General features: G+C 39.6%; 2 protein-coding genes and 1 long non-coding RNA gene across 3 annotated transcripts in view; all 3 read right to left on the minus strand.

The window, feature by feature from the left end:
• Positions 1-3,703, minus strand: part of UPP1 (uridine phosphorylase 1) — a 22,443-nt gene extending 18,740 nt beyond the window's left edge. Inside the window, exon 1 of the mRNA XM_066185800.1 lies at positions 3,626-3,703. The gene's annotated coding sequence lies outside the window, so the exon portion shown is untranslated. The remainder of the gene's footprint in view (positions 1-3,625) is intronic.
• Positions 1-11,893, minus strand: part of CUNH7orf57 (chromosome unknown C7orf57 homolog) — a gene marked incomplete at its 5' end in the record, with an annotated part of 13,218 nt that extends 1,325 nt beyond the window's left edge. Inside the window, 5 exons of the mRNA XM_066186009.1 lie at positions 3,635-3,762; positions 4,877-4,977; positions 11,152-11,314; positions 11,436-11,544; positions 11,824-11,893. Of these exons, the coding sequence (XP_066042106.1) occupies positions 3,635-3,762; positions 4,877-4,977; positions 11,152-11,314; positions 11,436-11,544; positions 11,824-11,893 (571 nt within the window). The remainder of the gene's footprint in view (positions 1-3,634; positions 3,763-4,876; positions 4,978-11,151; positions 11,315-11,435; positions 11,545-11,823) is intronic.
• LOC136291114 (uncharacterized) lies at positions 11,894-12,757 on the minus strand. The gene is made up of 3 exons (XR_010721430.1): positions 12,539-12,757; positions 12,006-12,065; positions 11,894-11,920 (listed from the first exon to the last, which is right to left on the minus strand). It is a non-coding gene; the product is annotated as an uncharacterized lncRNA (long non-coding RNA).
• Between the last annotated feature and the right edge of the window lie 464 nt (positions 12,758-13,221).

Raw genomic sequence — 13,221 nt, forward strand, 5'->3', positions numbered from 1 at the left:
ATTCTGTTCAAAGAAATCTATATTTAGTAATAAATTTTAGAATCTTCAGGACTTGGATTCAAAGGTGTAAGATGCACTGAATGTAATCTGAAGAGGAAATTCTAAAAATTAAGAGTTTACTTTTCATGGTATTAGCAAAAAACATGATAATGAAATTGCATCCACTTTCTAGTGGACTTTATAATCAATATTTAATTATTAATAAGATTTCAGGGATATATCCTAATCCAAGTAGATAAAATAGCCAGTGCTGAAATATCAGTATATCTTAACTTTTTCAAATATTAAAGTACAACTTCTGTTCATTGCTATTTCAAAGTACAAACTTCTGCTGGTGTGAATAAACACAGTGATCTAGCATATATTTTTCTTGCAGTCAAGACTTCAGGATAGATAATTCTTTTATGTAACAGCTGAAAGTGCAGACATCATAGATAGCTGACTCCACAAAACTGTTAACCAACCATTCAGCTTCTGGACAACAAGACTATACCAGGAAATGCTACCAGGTCTTCAATTATGTGGTTAAACACTATGACTGATCAACTAGCTCATGTGCAGCAGGCACAGCAATACAACTGTCCTAGAAAGCTGAGTATCTGTTCAAAGTAAACGAGCATTTGGGATGGAGAAGCAGTCTTTTCAGTGAAGGTTTGACTTTTTACTGCAAGTGTCCATACCAGTTCAATTCTTTCTATTTACATTTCATCCCATACCACACAGTTCCCCTTCACCTTTCTTAGTGGCATAATTCATGAATACACCTGTACTTAACTGAAGAAACTTGCTGATTTGGACGCATAATAGCATGGCTCTGTCTAGCCAAGTCAGCAGCAATATGGTAACCCTGTTTGAGAACAGCAAAGCAGCAGGAGTCTTGTGCAGGAGAAAACCTCAGTTTTGCTTTGTTTATTATATTAAGGAAAGGTCTAGGACTAAGCACTGACAGCTGTTGCCTGTTCTTTCAAATTTGCTGTAATCAAGCCCAATGAAGTTCATCTATCTCAAAAACTTTTCAGTCAGGGATGAGTCAAATTACAAAAATAATCTAGCCAACATGCAAATAGTGGCCTGTATAGGCAATACAAGGCTTTAGTTTCCCCAACAGTCTTTCAAGTTACTTATTACATCCCTGAAATTGTGGCTTTAACTCATTGCGTGCTGGTGGTGATTCAGATCATTCTGAATTTGCAACAGAAAAAAAAAAAAGAAAAAAGAAAAAAAAAAAATATTAACGTTCACAGAATAACTTCAACCATAATAACAAAAAGGTCAGCTAAAACTTTTGGTTTCTTCCTAATGTCAAAATACAGATAAAATCCACTACTTTTAATTTTGAATTACCAAGATAAACAAGCTACCTAAGAAATTTGCAGCATGATGTAAATCTGTGTCCAAAACAAAGGGATTACAGATTTACATATGGAATGGGTTGTATTTCCTTCCTGATGTGTCTAGGACTTATTCTGTGTAAGTGAGAACAGAGAAAGCTCCATCTCAAAAGGGAGCTGCAAGGTGCTCATGCTGCCAATTGCTTTGGATGAACAGAAAAAAGGACACAAGTGGGAAAAAAGTAGAAGTACTACCTTCAGCAATCACGTAAAAGAATGAAAAGGAGAAGGTCAAACCTGAATGAAGATACACATCTGGATGAAACCATAGTATTAAGAGCATTAAATCAATCTACTTTTACACTGAGATACAGAATCAACCTCAACCAAACCAATTCTCTAGCTGGAATAGCTATGATTACAAACAAAGGCAATAGAAGCAAAGCAGGCATCACATTATCAAAAAATTTGAAAAACAAAAGCAACTCAAAAATTAGATTATCTATATGTCAATCTACACAGCACACTGACTTTTCAGCAGCCTTTACAGTGTACCCATATTTTTCTTCTCTATTGCCTAAGTGGTATAACCAAACCAATTTTACTCTGAAAAATCGTCAAGTTTTCTTTATATCTTTTTATATATCTGGGCAAAGGCATGTTGCTGTTCAGGGCCCCAGTGGAAATCGTTCTTTTTGCAGGTAACCAGGTAGAGAGGGCTCACAATGTGGCTGTACTCAGGAATGTGCATTCTCCAAAAGCCTATGGCGCCTAGGAAAGCTTGTATTTCCTTCTTGTTGGTTGATGGAGACATAGCTGTGATCTTGTTCATGACATCAGTGGGAATCTGATGCCGTCCATCTTCCCACTTAATGCCCAGGTACTGGATCTCTCGAGCAGGTCCCTTGACTTTGCTCTTCTTGATAGCAAAAAAATTAGATTTCTCATTAGAGGCGTGCACATTAAAGAAATCAACTACCATCAAATTAATCAAATCAAGATTTTGAAATCCTCTTTTACTCACAGTAATGGGAAAGAAAAATGCCAGCACATGAGAAAGTTAAATAGAATCTGAAAACAAAGAAGAATATTCAAGGTTTTCTTTCATGCTGAGGAAGGGCATTTTAGACTCCATGGTTGAATTGTTGAATCACTGAGCCTCTCAAAGCAGCATCCTCTGCATGATCAGAGTTTGGATAGTTAAGTTAACTTGAAGAGTGGCTTCTAAGTTTATGCATTCCCCTTCAGATCCAGATTGAGATCTGGCTTCATCCCTCAGTTTTATGATATTTTTTCTTCTGAACAAAACCACACAACTTCTAGCTCTCTATTTTCTCCTGATACTCACCTGGAGGAGGAGGTTTTGCACACCAAAAAAAATATTTATATACACTGTAGATACATTAATGGAAGACAAAAAGATTAATTCAGACAGAACTGAAGTGTCAGAGAAATTAAAATACTTGGCCTCTAAGACTTTCATACATTAATATACCAAGGTCAAGGGAATAATGACAATGCCCAGTGCATACATAAGGATTCCCTGACAGAAATTTACAATGTGCATGCAATGGGAGGTCCAACAGCATTTCTAATAACTGCTATAGAAAACTGATATAGCCAGCATGGTTACCAAAGCAAAAGGTCTTTGACAGAAGTAAGGGAAATTTTCCCACCCTTTAACCTTTATATTTAAGTGATTCCAAGTAAAGTCTTTCATAGCTGTTACTATTGTCCATGACGAAGTAAGGTTTGAAAGCAAAGATGAACATTGGATAACATTTTTCTCTTAAACTGTTGAAATTCCACTGCCTTCAACAATGTGCATATATTTATTTTGACAAATTTCTACAAACAGTGATCAGTTTCTTAAACAGGAGTACCAATCAGACTTTTGACAGAAGTTTTCAGAAAAATATTAGGGGAAAAAGAGTATTCATAACAGAAAGGCAACAAATATTTTACAGTCTGCTTAAATTTAGGCAGGATGGCTGTGTCTCTGCAGCATTTTACAGAAACACATCACAGAGAAGACCCTGGGTCAGAATGCAGAAGCCCCTGGACTGGAACAGAGCACACTGCAATTGTAGAGATGAAAAAAGCCCATGAAAGCACCTGCCTTCGCTGACTACAAACAGGAGCACTCCTTTCTTTAGCTGGTCATAGGATATTCTAAACACAGTAATTCAATGTGTCTCACTATATTCAGAGAGGCATACAAATACAGAGGCTGCCCTCTGCTGTTACCTTGAGAGTCCAGCTCATTTAAAGCAAACAGCTTTCAGTAGCGTTACCTTCAGAATGCTCACTGTTTTCAGATGTTTCCTCAATCTTTTTTTCCCATCCAGTACACTGCTGAAACCAGTCAGTCCCATAACCATTTCTTATTAATTTGCTAAAATTTACTGCTTCACTTTTTCTCTGAGCAGGCCTGTAAATACAAATATATTAAAGGAAAACAAAAGCAAAAGTAAACAAAAATGGGGGCTAGGTGGAAAAATTGTATTCTGCACAGAAAAGGCCTTATAATATAGTTTATTTCTAATTATAACATCAATTTTAAAATATAACCAGCCTTATAATTTATTTATAAATAATAAAACATATATTCTACATATAATCATCCAAGGACAAAAAACAAAACCAACCAAAGAAACAAAAGCACAGAAATATGCCTGATTTAGTACTGTGTAAATTTACATGAGATAAGCCATCTGTTTCATTGGAATTTTACATGTATAATACTTACACAGTTCTGGTCTGAAAGACAAAAAGTGCAAAAGGAAAATCCCACAAAGAAAGTGTAAGTGAAAAAGGCTGACAATACTCATTCTGTGGTGCACAAAAGTAAAATTATGTCACAAATTTTCTCTTAAATTCATTTGACAGTTTGATCACTTATTTGACACCATTAACATAGTTCTAAAACATACTAGGATTACTGATGACTGAGCAATACATTTTTAAGACAAAGAAAGTATGCAGAAAATTCAGCTATGCACACAGCTGATGATGTGATTACATCAGCTGCGTGATTACATCACATCACACGACATAAAAATTTGCTTAAAACACCTCTTTCAGGTGTTTATTAGAGTGTTTTTGCTCTGTCCAACCTTATAAAGGCTACAGTTTAAGTCTTTCCTTAAAGTGTCAGCCCTACTTGTTTCTGTAACCTACAGTGACAGAACTAACAATGCAGATTATCATTTTCACCTGTTCACTGGTATTAAGAAAAACCCAATTTAGAATACCATAAAAATCTGCTACATGAAGATATGCAACTCTATTCTTAGTTTTCCAAACACAAAGTTGTACTGAATAATTTTCTTATATGAGTTAATGTACTGTTATTTTAGTTGCTTTAAACGTTTTTAAAACTATTTTAGCATCACATATGATAGCAAATTTAACAGCAATAAAGATCTACAAGGTCCATACACATATCCACTAAATCCTGCAATTTCACAAGGAGCAATTTTACTTGTACACATGAATAGTCGCAGATTTAGGTGTTTAATGGTTTTCATAAATGTACTGCTTACATGGGCGGGAAGGAAAGCTTACTTGCTCCACTAAATTCCCTGTTTGTAGAAACAGTTGGCATTCTGCTGGGATATTTAGGGCTTATGGTTGGGAGCTTTACCTGTGTTAGAGAAATCTTAGCTCAAAAAAAAGGGGTTATGAAAAAAATAACCAAGAAGATTATTTGATAGCATAGCCTTCATAAGTGAGGCTGATATTAAAGGCCTAAATGTGTTCAAATTTCCATGTCTTATCTACATTATTTCCATAAGTAATAGTAATGGATTATTGAGGAGGAACAAAAGATGAAGCAGCCCCTTACTTATTCTACATGAGATTAACTGTTCGTTCTCTCCACAATGTGCTCTACACAAGCCTTCCCCTCACAGCACACTTCTACCCAAAATTAAGCTTCAAATTCAAACTTATCCATTGCAAGCTCATCTTGGTCCATTTCTCTGTGTGCAGAATATGAAAGCAGACCAGTCTTACTAAAGTCAGGAGGACTAGAAATTAACTTACAGTTTAATTTCTGCTTCTTTTTTAGTTTGTTTGGGTTTTGTTTTTTAACAAAAAGCATAAAACATCCTATATAATCAGAAAGCTGTTGTGGTATATTAATTAGAGGTTTGATATTCAAACCAATACATATATACTGGGGGAACCCTACAACAGAAAAATATATTTTACTTTTATCATCTTTTCAATGGCAGGTAAAGAAACTCAGCGTTGACTAAAAGACTGAAAGATGACACCTAGAAAGCCAGGGAAAAACAACACACATTCCAGAACTGAAAGTGGGAAAACCTGTAAGTAGTGGAGAAACATGAGCAACACCAAAGTTCTTTATTTTCACTTTAATCAAATCAACAGCTACCTAAGGGTCGACTCACTGCCCTCTCAAATATAAGCATGAAATTAAATAGCCTCAACAAATTCCAGATATTTTTCACTGACAGTTGCTAAGAAATTATGAGTTAAAAAACCAAAACATCTTTAAAGACTACTTACACCTTCCTTTGTTACATGAAGGGTACAAGGGGGAAGTCTTGAAAATAGCACAAAATTTTCAAAGCATATTAACAAAGTTTTTGTGTTGTATTAATATATCCTTTTAATTAGAACCTACATATTATTTGATCAATTTCTTTTTTAAACATGCAACACAGGAGAACGCCCCATGGAATAAGATATAGTAGTTGCAGGTTATTGAGAAAAAAACAGGAAAGGGCAACTAAAGGTGAAATATATTGCTCTGTAACCTTACAAGTGCATTAAGGATAACAATACTTTCCACCTATGTGGACATAGCTACTGCAATAGAGATATATATGTATCTCATACTGTGTTAAGAGAGCAAAAGATCATAAAGTGAAAAACTTAGATGCATCAACAGCAGCCTCACTTGGATTGCAGACACTACAAGACACCCATGAAAACCTCTATAAGGAGAAAATTCCAAAATAAAAAACACACAGAGGACTTCTCAAGGAGCCTCTGCACACTGAGTATGGAAAGAGCAAACAGAAGTATAATGGCCTTTGAATACATCTAATCAATGAAATAATTTAGAGGCCACTAAAAAAAAAGCAGATCTGAATGTTCAGAGAATCAAAGTTTTCTTATTATCTGGAAGAAAGTGAAGCCTAGGACAGACAGTTGTACTGATTCTGAGCCAGGATGTCAATGCAAACACGTGTAAAATCAGTGCTGAAACTCCTTCAGACTTCAGTGGAGTCAGACTGGGACATTTGTCAAAGAAGAAGAGACGAGATTAGCAAGACCATGCAGTGATATCACAGTTATGTGAGATGAAAAGGAGGGTCTCTGTCCAACCTGGAGGTTAAAAACCGCACTAACCGCTTAGAACTGCTTTTCAAGTTTGTTCACACTGTTTGCTGAAGCAGCCCATTTGTGCTTTATGTTTCAAAAATGCCATCCTATCATGCAGAAATTATAGCACTGCCTTCTGTCTATCACTAGACTAGACCACTTCAGACTTGACATGCAAGTTTCAGATCCAGAACACAATTACCTACAGTTTCAACTGACAAAAACAACCTCAGGTGACATTTGCCACATGCTGAAGGCAGGATGGCACGCAGGGCAACACAGAAACACAACTCAGTTTGATAGTCAGGATACACAAATAGCAAATGGAGAGAGATGAGATTTTCCTCTTGGTATCGAATAGAAGCACCAGAAAAGGAGGTCTAGTAATTAAAGAGTTAATTTAAGGACAAGGGGAGAGCAGAAGTTAGAGAGATTTTGACTAGAGACAGAAAAAGGTTCAAACTTTCCAAAATAAAGTCAAGAAAAGAAAAAGGGAGAGGCAAGGCAAAGAGAAAAGTCTTGAAGGCTGTGAGCAAGAGCGTTGTTTTAAATGTTGCCTTCCTTGGCATTAAATGAGAGGCTAGCATAAACTGCAGGGATTAAAACACCCCCTTACTGTTCAAGTAAACTAATTAATGACAAAAATAGCAAGGGAACAGATCAGAATTTGGCTTTGGAGGACACCTGCAATTTGTTCAGGGGCTATTTGTTACTTTGCTGGGAAGATTCAGCATTAAAACAGACTCTTGTGCCACTACACTCCAATGATTACAGCTGAGGGAGCTTTTTCTCTTTGACGAGGCTCTACTTAGTAGCAGCCATCAATTTTCCCAGATAAAACAAACTACACAGGGCATTTTTTTATAAACTACACAGGGCATGTTCTTGGTTTTAAGTGTTTTATCCCTCTGTGAAGAGATGGCAACAATATACTCTAAAAATTACTGTGTTTTTTATAAATATACATTTATTATTCTTGGATTCAAGAAACATGACGAAGAATATGTATTGTGCCTGGCTAGTATATGAAGAACAATGGATATCTGCAGCCAGCATGGTAAGATAAAAGCTTTCAGGTGAAATCCTGGCTCCTGTGTGATCAAGGACAAAATTCTAGATATAATTTCAAATCTCTCTCTGAGGTAAAATCCTGACGTCAGATGAGCAATCATTTTGCTACAGCACATACATACCTAAGTACATATGCATATTAATACACAGACATTTCAGGCAAGTGCTTGAAAGAGAGGACTTTGGAGATGAACAAGTAATCTTACTACTGCCACAGGGATATTGCCAAATGCTGGTGCAAGCCCTCATGACACCTCCAACAACCTCTCACCTATACAGGCCTCCCTCCTTCCTAAGGTTACAGCTTTTTCAACCCAACCCAGCTGGCCCATAAGATGCACAAGCAAAAGGATGACAGAATCACAGAATGGTTTGGCACGAAGGGTCCTTAAAGATCATCTAGTTCCACCTCCCCTGACACAGGGACACCTTCCACTAGACTAGGCTGCTCAGACCTCCATCCAGCCTGACTTTGAATGCTTCCAGGGATGGGGCATCCACACCTTCACTGGGGAACTTGTGCCAGTGCCTCACCACTCTCACAGTAAAGAATTTTTTCCTAACATCTAGTTTAACCCTACTCTACGAGTTTGAATCCATTCCCCCTTCCTGCCACTCACTGCCCTTGTAAAAAGTCCCTCTCTATCTTTCTTGCAGGGTGCCTTCAGATACTGGAATGTCATAATTAGGTCACCCTAAAGCCTTCTCTTCTCCAGGATGAACAATCCCAATTCTCTCAGCCTTTCTTCTCAGGAGAACTGCTCCATTCCTCTGATCATCTTTGTGCCTTCCTCCGGACTCCTCCAACAGTTCCCTGTGCTTCCTGTGCTGGGACCCCCAGAGCTGGATGCAGCCCCGTAGGTGAGATGTCACCAGAGCAGAGCAGAGGGGCAGAATCCGCTCCCTGGCCCTGCTGCCCACGCTGCTTTGGATGCAGCCCAGAACACGTTTGGCTTTCTGGGCTGTGAGTGCAAATTGCTGGGTCATGTCCAGCCTCTCATCCACCAGCACCCCTAAGTCCTTCTGGGCAGGGCTGCTCTGGATTTGTTCATCCCCCAGCCTGTGCTGATAACAGGGGCTGTCCCAGCACAGCTGCAGGACTTTGCACTTGGTCTTATTAAGCCTTGTGAGTTTTCCATGGGCTGCTTCTCCCTGGGCTGGAAGTCCATCACTTTGCCATGAGCACTAAGGCTTAATCCTTCATACACTAATACTCTTTGCTGATTTGCAAAATTGCCAGAAGAATAAGACTTATTGCTGTGATTAAGGCATTAGGGAGGAACTACAGGATCCATCCTGAGGCATGGAGAATCATGTAATGGTCCTCCAGATCTCCAGTCCTCCCCTACACAGCAATAACCACAAGGAACAATGGAGATTTAAATACTTCAGAAGAAAGCAGCATAAAGGCTTAAACCTTGAGAGCAAGGGCCCACTTGGGAATAATGTTTTCCAAACCAAGCAGAAGAGGTGCCCTTAGAGGTTAAATGGTGTTGCAATTGTTCCTAAGGGCACCCTTTGGGATTTAACTCCACAACTGCATCGTGCATGTCTCTTCTGAATAACTGGACTGAAAAATATTTTCAATATATTCAGTCTCATACTACCAAAAATACTTGAGATAGTTTGCTTCTGCAGTGTCATCATGTAGTCAAATAAATAAATTGAATATTCCTTAGAAATTTGTCTGTGGTGTTTTGGAATACATTATTCTTACCTTTCAATACACAAGATGTATGGTGAAGAACTAAAATTGAGACTCTTTAGTAGGGCTAGTTCCATTGTCTCACTTGAAACACTCTTTGGGAAGGTAGTCTAAGAGCATAGGATAGAAACTTCCCAAAAGACAATATTCAAGAAGTAGCTGTGAAAGAAGCACCATGTGGCATTTCAAGATACATGATATGCTTTTCAGTGTACAAAAGGATACTGTGAAGCACAGCCAGATAAGAGATGGTGGTGTAGAGATAGAGCTAAATCTAGCAACACAGAATCTGTCTTCACACCTAATCTTACAGAAAAAGACTTGGTAGATGTAGAACCTTGACAAAACTTAACAAAACCTTAACTTCAGCTTTCAGGAGAATAGCATAAATTATATATGAGGGCCTCGGCATATTCGCAATCTGAGCTGAATATATAACATACATTCACTTTCCATTTAGTCATAAATAAAGCACATGACTGAATGAAACTGGGAGCACATGAAACTTTCAGACATATGACTGAATGAAACTGGGTCTCAACCAAACTCCACCAAAACTGAAATTAACCTCAGCTTCCCTTTACATGTCAGCACATGGGCTTGAATTACTGTTATCGAAGTTAAGTTTGACTCTTAGAGCACTGAATATAATTGGTTCTTAAGTAAGGGAGTGAGGAACAGGACTTCCTCTCTGTCCTAGTTCAGTTCCTTTAAGAGGCACTGCAGTATGTCAAGTTTTTATTTTCAGTGCCTTAAATCTATGATTGAAAAAAAAAAAGAAGCTTCACTAAAAAACACCAGGCAAATTACAGTTTAAACATATGTTACTTGATTGCTTGTTGCCACAGATTCAGTAAACATTCCCAAGCCCATTCATTAATGAGGTCTTCCCATTTACACAAGACATCGTTCTTAATTTGCAGTAGTTATTCATCTCAGCAAAGGCTGAACACTTTTTTTCCTAAAATGTCCAACATCTGGCCTTCTGTTCAAGAAGGGAGGTACTAGTGTTCAAGTACATCAAATGCCTTTCCAGGTATACCCCAAAGGCCTATGGTAAATGTGGCAACTGAGAATACAGAGGATATTTAAAAAACATAAGGCTTCAGCATCTAAACTGGCAGGGGTAGGGAAGATGAAAGAGGAAGGATAGCAGAGAGGTCTCCAAGACAAAACACCAATGTCAGTACAGAAAGCTTTGTTTGGGGCATAGCTTGTGCTGTACTTAGTCTTGTACTTACATTCAAAGACAGCTAGCACAGTATCTTTGGGAACTCCCCTGCATTTCAAACTTTAATTAAACTCCTTTTTCAGAGTAGTCTTTCGGTCTTATCTTCCTTTTTCCTCACACAAGATTACTAAACAAGATGTCTCTTCACTAGAAATGAATTGCAGGGGAAATAAAGCATAAGATAGAAACTAACTACTGCTTTTTATTTATACTGAAGTATATGTACCATATAATGTGATGGGAAACTGCATTTCTGGTTCTTACACTACACCTGCAGCACTTAAGAAAACATGGCTTTCTTCTTGTTCTCTAAGTGCAATACAAAAATTGATTCTGGAATACAGAAACTCACATGGATTACAGTTTCCCTCCTATAAGAAGCAACAGGCCCAGACAGAGATGTGTTCACAAGCTCTACAAACAAAGCATCATCACAGGCTGAGTCTCCAACCTACCTTCTTTTTCTCTGCATTTTCTTTGTCCTCAGCTTCCCGCTGCCAAACACTTTTTGTACCAAAATCAAAAGGCCCTCTTCTTGTCTCATAACTGTTTCTGTGATGGTCATCAGCCATAAACTCTCTGTGATCCATGTAATCTGGTAGAGAGGAAACACAGCTCCTGCAAGCAAAGATTTGATGCTTGACAAGGTATACAAACCCTGCACTTTAGCGCAGAAGCATTCAGAAATGTTAATAGGTGAAGAGAGAGGCCAAGATGTGTTGGGCCTCAGCAATCTTACCATGGCTCCTCAATCCCTGCAGGACTGGCACAGTGTGAGTACCAGTCAGGTGCAGCATATGCTGCTAGAGGGGACTTCATTACCACAGGAGTGTAGTGCATCAGTAGGTCTAGAGAGAAAAAGACATAATCCAGTAATTTTCTGACTTCTTATCTAGTTGCAAAAAACTAGAAAACAAAGCACCTTTTTTTTTTTTTTGAAAACAAAGAACAACCTTTGTTTTCAGATTGCTGTTTTCTCAGGAAGAAATCAATTTCCTCATTTTTTCCACTAGTTCATTTCAAAAGTCCAGAGAATCCTTCTGTAGCATCTATGAGCACTTTACACCGCACTCAAAGCAAAGCCAAAGAAAACAAAGGAAAACCAAAGATGTAAGACAGATGCTTACCAGGTTGGCCTCCTTGCTTTGCCAGCCTCAGGTAGGCTGAATCAGGAGAGAAGTGAGCTCGTCTCTGGTTGTTTCAGTGGCATGCGGTATTGCTGTCCTGCAATAATGGAAAAGAAAGTATTTATGGTAAAAGTTAACTGCTAGCATCTCTTTTTGCAGGCAACTTAACAAATTGAGCCCACCTGGAACATGAATGAGATGCTGCATTTCATCGTGGAGACAAAAGACCAGGCTTGCTCATTCTGGGGGATATAGAACACACAATTTCTAGAGAATCAGGTGCAAAACACTTCTTTTTCAGTTTTGAGACAGCATGCAAGTTTTCCTGTAAAATGTTCTCATACAGAGGATTGTGCCTCTTCATTCAGAACACTATTTCCAAGGACACAACAAAAGCAGTGACAGGCACACAATACAGCAAAAAAACACTTCACCCTTTGGTTTCATTTCCTTCACACGCACTAACTAAAAGCAAAGACAGTAGCTGTCCATTGGCAGGTCTTTATTTGTAAAACAACCAAACCCGATCCCCAAATAAAAAAATTAATTAAAAAAAAAATCACCAAACACCCTACCTCTCCGTACACTACTTTCTCAACTTCTAGTGAGCAAAAGAAAATATTAAAAAATCCTTCACAATGGGAAAATGGATGGCAGATAAATAAGAAAAAGCCAGTACAAGGTACTGTGCCATAGAAGATGCAGAGGCACTTACCGGAGCGACTCCAGCTGCAGCTGATGCCGTTCCGTCGGGGTAAGGGCACCACTTCCAGGCAGCAACTCGCTGAGCAGATCCTAGCACACACACATGCGCTGGCTGTGCCCAAACTCAATCCCAAGAAAAAATCCAAAGCGCTGCGTCTCCCGCGGTCAGGGGCGCAGAGGCACCAGCCGGCGCCGCTGCCGCCTCCCGGCCGGGTCCGTCCCCGGCGCTCTCTCGCTGACGATGCCCGCTGGGGTCCCCGCTGCCGTCGCGGCTGTAGCTCAGAGACCGAAAGGCGATGCCCCGAAACCTTCGGGAAGCGGGCGGGACGGGGCCCCAAAAGGAGACGCGGGCGGAGCCGGATCCCGCCAGTGGCCGAGCGGGACAGCCCGGCCCACAGTACCTCCCTCCGTCTTTCCCCTGGGGGGCTTGGAGCTCGGGGCGGTGCTCGTCAGCAGCGGCCGGGACGCAGAGAGGCGTGCGCGGCTCCCGGCTCGGAAAGCGGCGTCAGCAGTGCCGGGACTCATTCCTCCCGAGGAGGGGAGGACGCCGTCCCACTGTGACCGCCCGGACCTTGCCGCTACTGGGAAACTCCATCCCAGCTGAAACCGGGGCAAAGCCCGTCCTTTATTCCATGGCATTTACCATTCTGTACTATTTAATCTTTGCCTTCTGGCCCGTCCATATGCTGAAAG

The sequence above is a fragment of the Chamaea fasciata genome, unplaced genomic scaffold (genome assembly GCF_029207755.1).
Source record: "Chamaea fasciata isolate MVZ Bird 193981 ecotype frontalis unplaced genomic scaffold, bChaFas1.0.hap1 SCAF_1, whole genome shotgun sequence".
Lineage (NCBI taxonomy): Eukaryota > Metazoa > Chordata > Aves > Passeriformes > Sylviidae > Chamaea > Chamaea fasciata.